The sequence below is a fragment of the Sus scrofa genome, chromosome 1 (genome assembly GCF_054392235.1).
Source record: "Sus scrofa isolate SSC_HxYL_T2T_F1_AM1 chromosome 1, Sscrofa_HxYL_maternal_Yorkshire_Landrace_v2.0, whole genome shotgun sequence".
In the NCBI taxonomy this organism is placed as follows: Eukaryota; Metazoa; Chordata; class Mammalia; order Artiodactyla; family Suidae; genus Sus; species Sus scrofa.
The window spans coordinates 21,431,072-21,444,588 of NC_139383.1; the positions used below are offsets into that span (position 1 = coordinate 21,431,072).

General features: G+C 38.3%; 1 protein-coding gene across 2 annotated transcripts in view; it reads right to left on the bottom strand.

The window, feature by feature from the left end:
- ZC2HC1B (zinc finger C2HC-type containing 1B) overlaps nt 1–13,517 on the bottom strand; it is a 41,143-nt gene that overhangs the window by 20,377 nt on the left and 7,249 nt on the right. The window contains exons 2-5 of one of the 2 annotated variants that reach the window (XM_085024420.1): nt 8,533–8,594; nt 7,412–7,677; nt 6,144–6,263; nt 5,458–5,596 (exon numbers count right to left, since the gene is read on the bottom strand). In XM_085024420.1, coding sequence (XP_084880546.1) covers nt 5,458–5,596; nt 6,144–6,263; nt 7,412–7,414 — 262 coding nt within the window. In that variant the 5' untranslated portion in view covers nt 7,415–7,677; nt 8,533–8,594. The remainder of the gene's footprint in view (nt 1–5,457; nt 5,597–6,143; nt 6,264–7,411; nt 7,678–8,532; nt 8,595–13,517) is intronic. The other variant, XM_021087130.2, reaches the window with a different exon arrangement.

Sequence of the window (13,517 nt, forward strand, 5' to 3'; positions counted from 1 at the left end):
GAAGTGACATCACAGTGATACGTGAGTGTTCCAAACCATGAAAATGGTAAATCTTTGTATTTATTTTGGACTTCTTTAATTTCTCTCAGCAATGTTTTGTGGTTTTCATTTTACAAGTCTTACATGTGTTTAATTAAATATATGCCCAGGTATTTCATGTTTTTTACATGACTATAAATGGCATTTCTCATCTCATTTTTTCAATATGCCTAGTATATAGAAATACAATTCACTTATGTATACTGACGTTATGTCCTCAAAGTTTGTTAAATGAACTTTTAATTTCAAATTTCAGCTTTTTGTGTAGTTGCCTAAGACTTTCTACATTTTATTCATTCATGATCATGTTGTCTGTGAATAAGAATAGCTTTACCTCTTCCTCTCCGATCTTTGAATTTGTGTGTGTGTGTATAATATACATTTTTTTTTCTGTTATACTAGGTACTCTGTCCAATATAGTGTTGAACAAAAGTGGTCAGAAAGAACAGCCTTGCTTTTTTCCTGATCTTAGTGGAAAAGTGTTCAGCTTCTTACCATTATGTGTGATGTTAGCTGTCGATTTTTCAGAGATGTCCTTTACTGAGGATGTTACTTTCTATTTCTGACTTTCTAAGCATTTTCTTTTTTCAACATGTATGGATATTGCATTTTGTCACAGGCTTTTCCTGTATCTATTGAGATGATAATAAGCTTTAAAAAGTATTTTGAGGAGTTCCCGTTGTGGCTCAGTGGTTAACGAATCCGACTAGGAACCATGAGGTTGCGGGTTCGGCCCCTGCCCTTATTCAGTGGGTTAACGATCCGGTGTTGCCCTGAGCTGTGCTGTAGGTTGCAGACGCGGCTCGGATCCCGTGTTGCTGTGGCTCTGGCGTAGGCCGATGGCTACAGCTCCGATTCGACCCCTAGCCTGGGGACCTCCATATGCCGCGGGAGCGGCCCAAGAAATAGCTAAAAAGACAAAAAAAAAAAAAAAACAAAAAAAACAAAAAAAAGTATTTGACAATATGTTGAATTACATTTTCTTTTCTTCTGTCTACTTAAGTACAATTTGCTCTTCTTTTTCTAACCTTTTAAAGAGGAATTTTAAGGCAATTCATTTAAACCCTTCTTTTCTAATATAAGCATTTAAAGCTATAAACTTCTTTCTAGGCACTGCTTTAGCCAAATCCGACAAATTTTGATATGCTTTAATTACCATTCAGTTTAAAATATTTTCTAATTTCTCTTGTGATTTCTTCTTGGATCCATAGCATATTTAGAAATGATTTGCTAATTTCCAAATATTCTGGAATTTTCTAGATATTTCTTCATCATTAATTTCTAATTTAAATCTATTGTGATCAAATAACCGTCTGAATGATTTCAATCCTTTTAGATTGATTGGGACCAATTCTGTGGTCCTGCACATGGCCTATCCTAATGAATGTTCCACATGTACTTGATAACAATTATATTCTGCTGTTGTGTATCACATTATAGCTACAGATGTCAATTAGGTCAAAATGTTACAAGCATTTCAGACTGATAGGTCTTGATGAATATATCTTTTTAGTCATTATCTCTGTTAATTACACTTGCCCTGGAACTTATTTTGCCTGATATTAATATTAGCTACTCCAGTTATATGATTACTATTTGCATGTATATCTTTTCCTATGCTTTTAACATGCCAGTCTACAGTTGTTCAGATATTGCTGGTATTACTCTTTCTGTCTTTTTAACCAAGAGGGAAGGCACAAATCAGAGGAATATGTCTCCATGAAATGTTCACAAGCTACACATACCCATAAAACCAGCCCAGATCAAGACACTGAAAGTTCCCAGCAATCTTCTTTGAGTCCCCTCCTGGTCATCCCCACCCCTCCAAGTAAAACCACCACCTGACTTCTAACCTCAGAGATTCAAATTTTCTAAAAAACTGAGTTTCTGATATTTACAAATAAGGAAATCTGCATTTCTGCCCCCCTTGGAGAAATCAAACCTGGCAATCTTGGGTATGCCCTCCTTTGAGGCAGCAGCTTGCTGAGACAGGAGCAGCTGTCCCTTAAGGAGGGTGTGGCCTTTCTAGGCCCACCTGGCTCACCCTCCTCATTTTGTCACCTGCCTGGCTCATTTATCTGTGTCTTTATATTTAAAGTGTGTTTCTTTGTGGGAAGCATATAATTGGACCTTCCTTTATTATTCAGTTTGACAATCTCTGTGCTTTATCTTAAGTATTTAGGTCATTTATATGCAATTGTCCATATGGTCAACTTTAAATCTATTATCTTGATGTTTGTCTTTATCCCACCTGGTCTTTGTTCCTTTTTTCCTCTTTTCCTGCCGCCTTTTACATTGAATTGTTTTCCATTGTATCTCCATTTGATGAATTGTCATTTTAGCTATATGTCAATATTTTTGAGTGTTTACTTTAGGGTTTATTAATAGGCATCTTTATGATATAATACCGTATCTTCAAATAATACTAATGTATAAGAACCTTTCAACAACATACATTTTCCTCACTCAACCATATCCTATTATTTTATACATTTCATTTTCAAATGTTATAATTCCCATAATATGCTACTATGTATGCTTTAAATAGCTGATTATAACCCATGACTAATAGAAAACAAGACAAGGATATCTGCTTTCACCAATGGTATTCAACAAAGTATTGTAAATTCTAGCCAGAAGATTTAGACACAAAAAAGAAATAAAAGGCATACAAATTGAAGAGGAAGAAGTAAAATTATCTGTTCACAAATAACATTATCTTATATGTAGAAAATCCTAAAGATTCCACATCATGGAGTTCCCGTTGTGGCTCAGTGGTTAACGAATCCAACTAGGAACCATGAGGTTGCGGGTTCGATCCCTGGCCTTGCTCAGTGGGTTAAGGATCCGGCGTTGCCATGAGCTGTGGTGTAGGTTACAGACGCAGCTTGGATCCTGCATTGCTGTGGCTCTGGTGTAGGCTGGTGGCAGCTACAACTCCAATTAGATCCCTAGCCTGGGAACCTCCATATGCCACAGGAGCAGCCCTAGAAATGGCAAAAGGACAAAAAAAAAAAAGATTCCACATCAAAAAAACAACTGTTAGAGCTAACAAACAAAACCCAGCAAAATTGCAGGACAAAATCAACAAGCAAAAATCGGTTATATTTCTATGTACTAACAATCTTAAAGTTAATAATTCCATTTACAATAATATCAAAAAGAATAAAATACTTAGAAACAAGTTTAACCAAGGAAGCAAAAATACAATGGAAACTACAAAACACTGACATAAACTAAAAAGGACATATATAAATGAAAAGAATTGTGTTCATGGATTGTCAGACAACACTGTCATGATAATACCACCCAAAGTGATGTACAGATTTAATGCAATCCCTAACAAAACTCCAAGGGCATTTTCGAAAATAGAAAAAAACACATCCTAAAAATTCATATGGGATCTCAAAGATTTCCAAATAGCCAAAACAACCTAATAAGACTCTCACTTCCTGATATCAAAACTTACTACAAAGCTCCATTACTCAAAACAGTGCGGTACTGGCATAAGGACAAACATAGAAAAGTAGAACATAATCAAGAGCACAGAAATAAACTTTAGCATGTATAGTCAACTGACTTTTGATAAGACCACCAAGACATTTCAATGGGAAAAGCACAGTCTTTTCAACAAATTGTTCTTAGAAAAGTACATATCCACATATAAAACAAGATATTCAAATTCCAATTAAGTTGGGTGTGTGTGTATATATATATATATATATATACATATATATATATATATATATATATATATTTTTTTTTTTTGGCCACCCTGGGCCAGGGAGCAGATCATAGTAGCAGTTGTAATCTAAGCCATAGCTGCAGCAATGCCAGCTTCCCAACACACTGTGCCACGCCAGGGATCCAACCTACATCCCAGTGCTCCCAAGAAGCTACAGATCCCCCTGTGCCACAGTGAGGATCGCATTCAAAAATTACCTGGATCAAAGACTTACATGTACGAGCTAAAACTATAAAATTGTTAGAACAAAGAACACAGGGGAAAGGGCTTCAAAATATTGGAGTTTGCACTAATTTTTTGGATTTGACATCAAAAGCTAGGCAACAAAAGCAAAAATTAGGTAAATTGGACTTAATCAATTTTTTTTTTTTTTTTGCAACGAATACCATCAAGAGAGTGAAAAGACAGTCCATAGAATGGGAGAAAATATCTGAAAATTCTATATGGAGTCACAAGTAACATTAATGTAATAATGCCTCTGGACCTAATTTCCAATTTATAAACAGACAGGGGATGGAGGACTACATTAAACATAAATATGACTAAAAATGCAGACAAATCCAGAACATGAGACAGGGGTGATGAGCAAGATTAAAAGTGACTAAAGAAACAACAAAAGACAATGCATAAACCTTGACTGAATCCTGGATTGTACCTGAGTGGTGAGAGAGAGAGAGAGAGCTTCAAAAGACAGTCTTAAGATAATTGGCAAAATATGATTTTACATATTTAGTGTAATAATAGTATTGTGGTTATGCAAGAAAATGTACTTAAGAAGTGTACACTGAGTTTCCGTCGTGGTGAAGCAGAAACGAATCTGACTAGTATCCATGAGGATGTGGGTTTGATCCCTGGGCCTTGCTCAGTTGGTTAAGGACCTGGTGCTGCCATGAGCTGTGGTTGTAGGCTGCAGACATGGCTCGGATCTGGTGTTGCTGTGGCTGTGGTGTTGTGTAGGCTGGCAGCTGTAACTCTGATTATACCCCTAGCCTGGGAACTTCCATATGCCATGGGTGTGGCCCTAAAAAGCAAAAAAAGAGAAATGTACACTGAAATAGTCATGAGTAAAATGTTACGACGTTTGAAACTTTAAAATATTTGTGCCCTCCCTCAGAGAAAAAGAGGCAGGGGGAAAATGACAACAATGTCAAAAATGCCAAACTTAAATGGAACTTACATGAGTGATCACGGTACTATTCCTTCCTTTTTTCCATAGGTTTGAAAATGCTCAAAATAAAAAGCTTAGGGTAAAAAAGCTACGGGCCACTCAATGGTACAACTTAAAATGGTGAATTTTATATTATGGGAATTTTATCTCAAAAAATGAAAGAGCTGTATGTATGTAGCTATCACAAAACTGCTTAAATTGCTCTACCTAGCTCCATTCTCATACACCAGGATACAAACTGCATTCTTTGGAGTTCTATATCACCAGAACACTGGGTACAGTGGTGCTCTCGTGTTGACACAGAGTTAGAAGAAAACACAGAATCTCTATTGCAGAATTGAAAAAAATAGCATAAATTTTATAAACTTACTTTTATATAATTTCTATAATTGCTAATTTTAGAGTGTATAGGAGGAACCAAGGCATAACGATTAGATCAAAAATCAAGGATAGCCTCAACCAGTTAAGAGTAAAATGTCAAAAGCAAACCAAATTGGCCACACACCTGGGTTGATGGACGGAGGTGGTGGAGGTGGGAGAGGCCGGCCTTCCTTAATGGCTAGTGTACACTGCTTTGCTGAGCGAATTGCATTAATGAAGTCTTCATGTTGTTGTCTCCAGTTAGATTTTCTCACAGGTTGAGCCTAAAAAAAATAAAACCAACATATACTAACCTAGACTTGACTATATATCCCATCAATATAACTTATTTTTTTTTTAAGCTGGGATGTGAATTTACAGAAAACAGGACTGCGCAATTTGGAGAGAAAGGAGAATATGCTTTTCAAAATTACTAAAAGAGGTTTGGAAAATATAGTAATAAAATTTGCAAGTCACAGCAGTGAGGAAAAACAAAATCATAAAAACAAAGGAATTGCAAAACTTTAAAGGAAGGCTTAAATGTAAGATTAAAAGTGACTGTCTTCTAAGTTAATTGCTGGATTTAATGCTACTCTAAGGAAAATATAAACGAGATTCTTTTTTTTTTTTTTTTTTTGCCACATCTGGAAAGTATCTGAAATACATTTGGAAATCTAAGTGAGCATGATTAAAAAGAAAACAGTAAAGGTGGATTATACTGACATGACATTACACTGCACTATCAAGCAAAAATGAAACCAGAGAGCCAGAAAGAGGCTTTAATGTTCTTAAGGATATAATCAAGAACAGCAAGGACGATATCAATAGTACCTTGGGTTGAGGAACCTTCCCCACAAGGGGAATGTCAGTGCCCTGTAATCTTTGTTTTAAGGAATTGAAAGGTTTACGTTTTTTGTTGAAGACTTTTCTACATATTGGTCCATGCCTTTCCTAGAAAAGAAGGAGTGGGGATTAAAATTTTTAACATGTACAATCACAAAGTTCATAATGCCTCAGTGTACTCAAGCAGCCCCCACTGCAGTGACTGGGTTGCACCTTCAGAGCCAAGTTCATTCTCTAACTCTCAAATCACAGCAGAGCAAATCCATCTGGCTCTCTTCACCCATGTTACACATAACTAGATATTGTGTTTGGGCAAGGTCAATAAAAGGCCTCTACAGCTAAAGAAACTCACTTCAAGTTTGGTCTTACATGTTTAACTCTATCACTTGGGCTCAATGAATAGTTCCAAGTATTAAATAATGTAGAAAAGACAAACTTTCTAATTTAAATTGAAATAAAATATTTCTGATATTCAGCTACTCACTGAAGCCAAGGAAGTTTTATTTCTTTTATTCTGTTTCCTGCCTTCATTGTTCCTAAATTCCAAAAGCAAGTCATCCAGGAATTGAGTCCCAACCGTCTTAATATTGTTTTACCATTCTTTTGAAATAACTCTTTGTATACAGCAATGGAAAACTTAGCTTCTTACCAGTGGAACCTTCTCAGAAAAACTCTTATCACTCAACATTTCAAAACTGAATTTAACTGGATTACTTTTCTACACAGAGCAAATCAAACCACTTAACTCCTGAAAAGGAGTGGAAAGGCTTCAAAGAAATATTTGAGAACATCTGCAAGAAACAACTGGGACAACCATACAATAAATGAAAAATACACCAATTCCATTTATGTTATGAAGACATTTTCCCTTAATGTGTCCAAACATTTCACATTCATGAAGTCATTTATTTTAGAGCAAATCTAAGCTTATAATATTAAATTTTAAAATATTACAATACTTGCGAAGCAATCAGCAAAGAAAACTACTCCAGCCAATACATTTAAGTACTCAGCATTTCTGGTACAAAACCCAGGGAACCAACACATAGAGCTTTGCCTGTGTAACACTTATATAAAGTCTGCACTTTACTGCACTGCTGTGGGATTATGCCAACATCTTTGTCTTCCACTCTAAGACCTCTTCTACGGTGGTCGTGCAACTCGTAGTAGCTATCATTTACAAAGTTGCTTTGTCCAGACCCCCAAAATACAAGCTCCATGAAAATCACTGCACCTGGGCACAAAAAAAGCCATACCATTTTAAACTGATGGAGACAGAAATCAGATAACTTGGTCAACTGCTCTTTGTAGCCTAGAGGTAGGCCTTTGAAGTAAAACTCGAGAGGACCCAAGAACACTTGGCGTTTAGTTATCCCTCTTCCAACAGTGCCTCTGAGGTCTCAGATCCATTCTCCAGGGCAGCAGCCTTGGGTTAGCAGAGCCAGCACACTGGTGGAGTGCTGGGCCACAACAGGCCCTGTGAATCCCCTTTCTTGATCCAGACAGCTCGAGCTACAGTTATCTAGGACAGAGATGTCATCTTTAAATTCCCTGGAGAAATAAAACCTACAAGCTCATTTGGTAGTTTTTGCCCCCAGCGGTCAGGTTTACAGTTCAAATTCTTTAAGTTTTATAGAAGTCTCCTTGATCTAGATGTCCCGGCTAACAGTTCATTATCATCTTAGATTTTTTTAAAAAAAATCATTTTTCTTGGGAAGGCCTTTCATAATATGGGGCCTAATACCTGTTTGTTTCCCTAATTTTGAAATAAATCAAGTTTTATTCAATTTTATAGGCATAAATCAGGGGACCTGACATGCAGTTAGCTTGAATCTAATTAACAATTAGATCTTGGAACAGGCCTAACATCCATTTTACTCAAATTACATAAAATCCCTGAAGTTGGAGAGTTCTGTCTTTATACGTGGCAAAGCAGGAAACAGAGGGAGGTTAAAGGACTTGTCAGAATTAGTGACAAATTTGAGGCTAAAAGCCAAGTTTCCAGATGCTCCAAATTCAATGTTCATTCCTCTTGACTAGCTAATTTCCCTGGTGCTTTGGCCTTAAAATTTGAATTTTTGATGCTTATAGAAAAGGCAAAAGAGCCAAAACCTCTCAAGAGACAATCAGCTGTGCCAAGACACTTTCGTCTGGCATCCTCTTAGTGAGAGGACCATGTTTATTTAGCTCCGTTTTGAATGGGGCAGCACGGACCTGCCTCGGTGTCCTCCGGGCCTGCCAGCCATAGGTTATGTACTTTTCTCCCCTTGCTTTCCCTCCACATCTGTCTTTAATCTTTGCCACTGCAGCCTCCTCACTAACTTGACAGTTCATTTAACTCCAATGAAACACATCTACGAAATGTCTTTATGTTTACCAGAACATCTGCTGCAAAGCGTCTTCCACAGACTTCACAGGGAAATAATGCCTGATTGCCATCTGTATAGGATCCAAGAGCACATTATGTTAGTTTCATGGAATTGCCTGTCCGAGAAGAAATGACTAACTGGAGGAGACCTCAGGAGCTTGATATCCGCACTCTTTTCAGTCCCCAACTACTTCTTTCTTTTAGGAAGATTCTTGTAAAATTCACCCGGGTTTTCTTCTCCTACCATAGACTTCTCTCTTTATTAAACTGGTAAATTCCATATGCCTCAGGCAACAAGAGTATAATTATTTAATACATTTCTTTCTTCTTTTTTTTTTTTTTTTTGGCTGCCCTGCGGCATGTGGAAGTTCCTGACCCAGGGATCGAAACTTCGCCACAGCAGCTACACAAGCTGCTGTAGTGACAATGTTGGCTCCTTAACCAGCTGCACCAAAGAGGACTCCAATACTTTATGTTTAAACTAAGTGCCTGATAGCTTTGCTTTAGACATAAGTACCAAGTTGATACCCTAGCATAAAGTCATAAATAAGCCAATGACAACGTCTTTAAGATTCCTACTAGAACATAAGATAATTTGCGTGCTAAATGAAGGCATGCCAATTTATCTTGGACCATATTAAAATGGTCACCTAGTCACTGAATTTAAGATGAACTTTCCTAAGAATGGCTTTCTCCCTCAAAATAAACTCTATGCTGGAAAAACTCCTACCTGAGAGGAAGGAAGTAGAAGAGGATGAAATGGACCAAGTAGAAATGGTGGTCTTTGATCAAATCAGGAAAGTCAGAGCCTTTACAATGAAGAAACATACTAGGATGGCAAACACTATCTAGGGGTGGTACTCAGTGTCAGATTTCTTCCTGGGACCTGTGAATAACACTAGTGGCTGGCATTTTGTTTGTTTGTTTTTTGTCTTTCTAGGGCCACACCCAAGGCATATGGAGGTTCCCAAGTCAGGGGTTGAATCAGAGCTGTAGCTGCCGGCCTACACCAGAGCCACAGCAACTCGAGACCCGAGGCGCTTCTGCCACTTACACCACAGCTCATGGCAACGCCAGATGCTTAACCCACTGAGCAAGGCCAGGGATCGAACCCGCAACCTCATGGTTCCTAGTCGGATTTGTTAACCACTGCGCCATGAAGGGAACGCCGTGGCTGGCATTTTAAGTGAGGGACTATAATCATAACACATTCACTACTTGCAATTTTTTTTTCTTTTTAGAGCCATGCCTGTGGCATATGGAAGTTCCTAGGCCAGGGGTCAAAGCATAGCTGGCAGCCCACGCCAGAGCCACAGAAACACCAGATCCAAACCACATCTGAGACCTACATGGCAGCTCACAGCAGTGCCAGATGCTTAACCCATCGAGTAAGGTCAGGGATTGAACCTGCATCCTCATGGATACTGGCTACATGAGAACTCCCACTAATTGCTATGTTAAAAAAAGATTCAACTATTGTAGTGTTTTCAAAGTTAAATGAAGGATAAACTCAAATATTAAAAAATAAGACTGACTGTACCCACTACATCCCAATGCCTCAAAGTGCCTAACCCACAGTAAGGTTCTCAATAAATATTGTTGAATGTACGGACCAAAGAAGAACTGAGTTTCTACCATAGGACCAATCATTCACTCAATAAATAAATACTTACCATATGCAACTCTGTGGGAATATTGAGAGAAACCATACATGGGTCCAGCATAGAAAAGGAGAGAAAGTATACCCATAAATTACTTTCAATGAAGTTAGAAAACCATTATGGAATTCTAAAAAAAAAAGTTGTTTCATATTACTGCCTTTCAGTTCCTCTAAAGTTGTGTATACAAGATTTTTTAAAAGCAGATTTTATGGTAAACCATTTGGGCTACGTCAAGGGGAGAGGTCAAGGACACTGGGTAGGAAGAACCTGATAGGGCTGTGGAAGATTCATGTGACAAAGGTGAGCAGGGATGCACGGACGGTGATGGGGAGGGAAAGCGGGATTTTAGGTAAAAAGCTAAAGGTGTAGGCCTGAAATGCAAAGGAAAAAAGAAATGGGAGACACCGTGGTCAAAGAACCAGTAAGTTGACTGGATGTGGGGGGAGTTGAGAGGTGACAAAGAGAGAATGATGAAGGACTGAGAAGATGGCAGGACTGTGGACAGAAGTAGAGAATTCGAAAAGAAGGACCATCTTGTCAGAAACATGACCTCAGCTTTGGAAATACTGAGTTTAAGATAGAGTTATCCAGCCAGAAAGATGGAAATGAGGGAGGTCAGGGCTAGAGACACAGATGTAGGCTTTGTTTGGAGAGTGATGTAAAGGCGTGATACTGCCAGGGAAGAGGTCATGGAAAGAGAAGTACAGGGATGATCCCTAGGGAACTCCATATTTAAAGGCCAAGAAGATGATGAAGATAAGCCAGAAGGAGAAGCAGGAGAGAACAGGGTCATGGAAACCATGGGAAGACGGCTTGAAAAAGGAAGGCCTGATTAACAAGAATCAGATGGTAGCTCATTACAGACATTGTTGATTTAAATGATTTCTTCTCACATCTGCCAGATGGTATTGTATTTGCAACACAGGTCATTCATTACAGCATACAGAAATACCACTCTTCCTCTCTGTTTTTTTTTTTTGCCTTCTAACTCTATAAAAACTTGGTCTTAATTTTTTCTTTTAAACAAGGATATCCCACTCCCCCCTGCAACTTACTCATTAATAAAAATTACCTCCTAACTATAAAAATGCTACTTTTCTAAAACACTAATTAAAGATAATTTATTTTTATATTACTGTAACATGTGTAGGGTGATTTCCTGTTCCCCAAACACTCTTCCTATGTAAGCTTGTTTACTCTTTACATCAATCCTGTGATACAGGGTTGGTAGCTTTTTTTTTTTTTTTTTTTTTTTTTTTTTCTTTATAGATAAGAAAACAAAGGTTCAAGGTTGGGTGACTTCTCAAGAAAAATAGGTAGTAAGTGGTAACTCTGAAACTCGAACTTGAGCCTCTGTAAGTATGAAGACTATTTATTCAACCATCACCATATAGAGATACGATGTCAATACCAACCTGCAAAGCAAATGGAAGTCCCTTGAAGGTCAACAGACTTTGGTTTAAATCAGCTAGTTTTAATGAGCTTGAAATAACGACAGATACAGTGTGATTCTACTAAACACCTAAAATAGACCACCATGTTCTGAACCACATTCAACTGAACAATAAGGAAGGAAGGGAACATGTGACCAGTCATCTGAACCAAATGCGGAGATCAGGGAGGTCTAGCATTACTTACGCTGAATCACATGGAAAATGTGATCACTAGAACCTTAAAATAATCTCTTCAAACAACCAAGTTGCCTTCAGTAGGTGAAGGGTTAAACAAACTGTGCTACATCCAAACTCTGGAACACCGCTCAGCAATAGAAAGGAATGCTTTTGTTACATGCAACAACCTGATTCAATCCATCTCATTACTGAGTGAAAAAAGTCCATCTCAAAAGGTCACATACTCTATGACTCTATTTGTAAAACATCCTCAAAATGACAAAATTAGAGATGGAGAAGAGAGTATTGATTGTCACAAGGTAGGGATGGTCAGAGAGGAAGGTGGTTGTGACTATACAACGTGGAATGAGGAAGACCTTTGGGTGATGGAATACTTCTGTATTTTTTATTGTGGTGGTGGGGGTTATGAATGTAATAACATGGTATAGGCTTGTAAACACACTGTACCAGTGTATATTTTCTGGTTTTGACATTGTACTGTAGTTAAGATGTAACCTGGAAACTGGATACAGGTTTCAGGAAACTCTAATATTTTGCAACTTTTTTTTTCTGTCTTTTATGCTCCCGCGGCATATGGAGGTTCCCAGGCTAGGGGTTGAATCGGAGCTGTAGTTGCCAGCCTACACCAGAGCCACAGCAACATTGGATCCGAGCCACATCTGCGACCTACACCACAGCTCACGGCAATGCCGGATCCTTAACACACTGAGCAAGGACAGGGATCAAACCCGCAACCTCATGGTTCCTAGTCGGATTCGTTAACCACTGCGCCATGACGGGAACTCCCATATTTTGCAACTTTTTATACATTGTGTCAAAATAAAACTTTTAAATACTTAGGGAGTGGCAGACTGGCCAGTGGGCCTAGTCTGAGGCCGCACCATCTTGTAAATAGTTTTATTAGTACACAGTCATGCCCATTTGTTTATACAATATCTACTGTTTCTTTCACACAATAGCAGAGTTGAGTAGTTGTAATGGAGACCATATGGCCTATAAAGGCAAAAGTTACACTTTTTGGCTTTTATAGAAATAAGCTGCCAAAGAATGAATGAGAATGCGGTAATTAAAAATGTTTTGTGGGGTGTTCCTGTTGTGGTTCAGCAGGTTAAGAACCCAACTGGTAGCCATGAGGATAAGGGTTAGAGCCATGGCCTTGGTCAGTGGGTTAAGGATCCTGCATTGCCAGGCTTGTGGTGTAGGCCAGCAGCTGCAGCTCCAATTCAACCCCTAGCCTGGGAACTTCCATATGCTGCAGGTGCAGCTGTAAAAAGAAAAAAAGTTTTGTGGGAGAAAAACATGGAAAATTTTAATATGCATTTTTATTCATGTATTTACAAATAGGAAGGGTATACATATGTATGTATATACATGGTATGCTCACACACCACACACACACACATATATACTGTAATTACCTCTGAGTGGTAAGAATAAAGGTGACTAGTTGTCTAAATTTTCAATTTTTCTACAAAGATTATGCACTGCTGTTTTTAAAATTAGAACAAAAGGGAGTTCCCACCATGGCTCAGTGGAAATGAATCTGACTAGTATCCATGAGGATGCAGGTTCCATCCCTGGCCTTGCTCAGTGGGTTAAGGATCCAGGGTTGCTGTGTGCTGTGGTGTAGGTCGAAGATGCAGCTTGGATCTGGCATTGCTGTGGCTGTGGCATAGGACAGCAGCTACAGCTCTGACTTGAC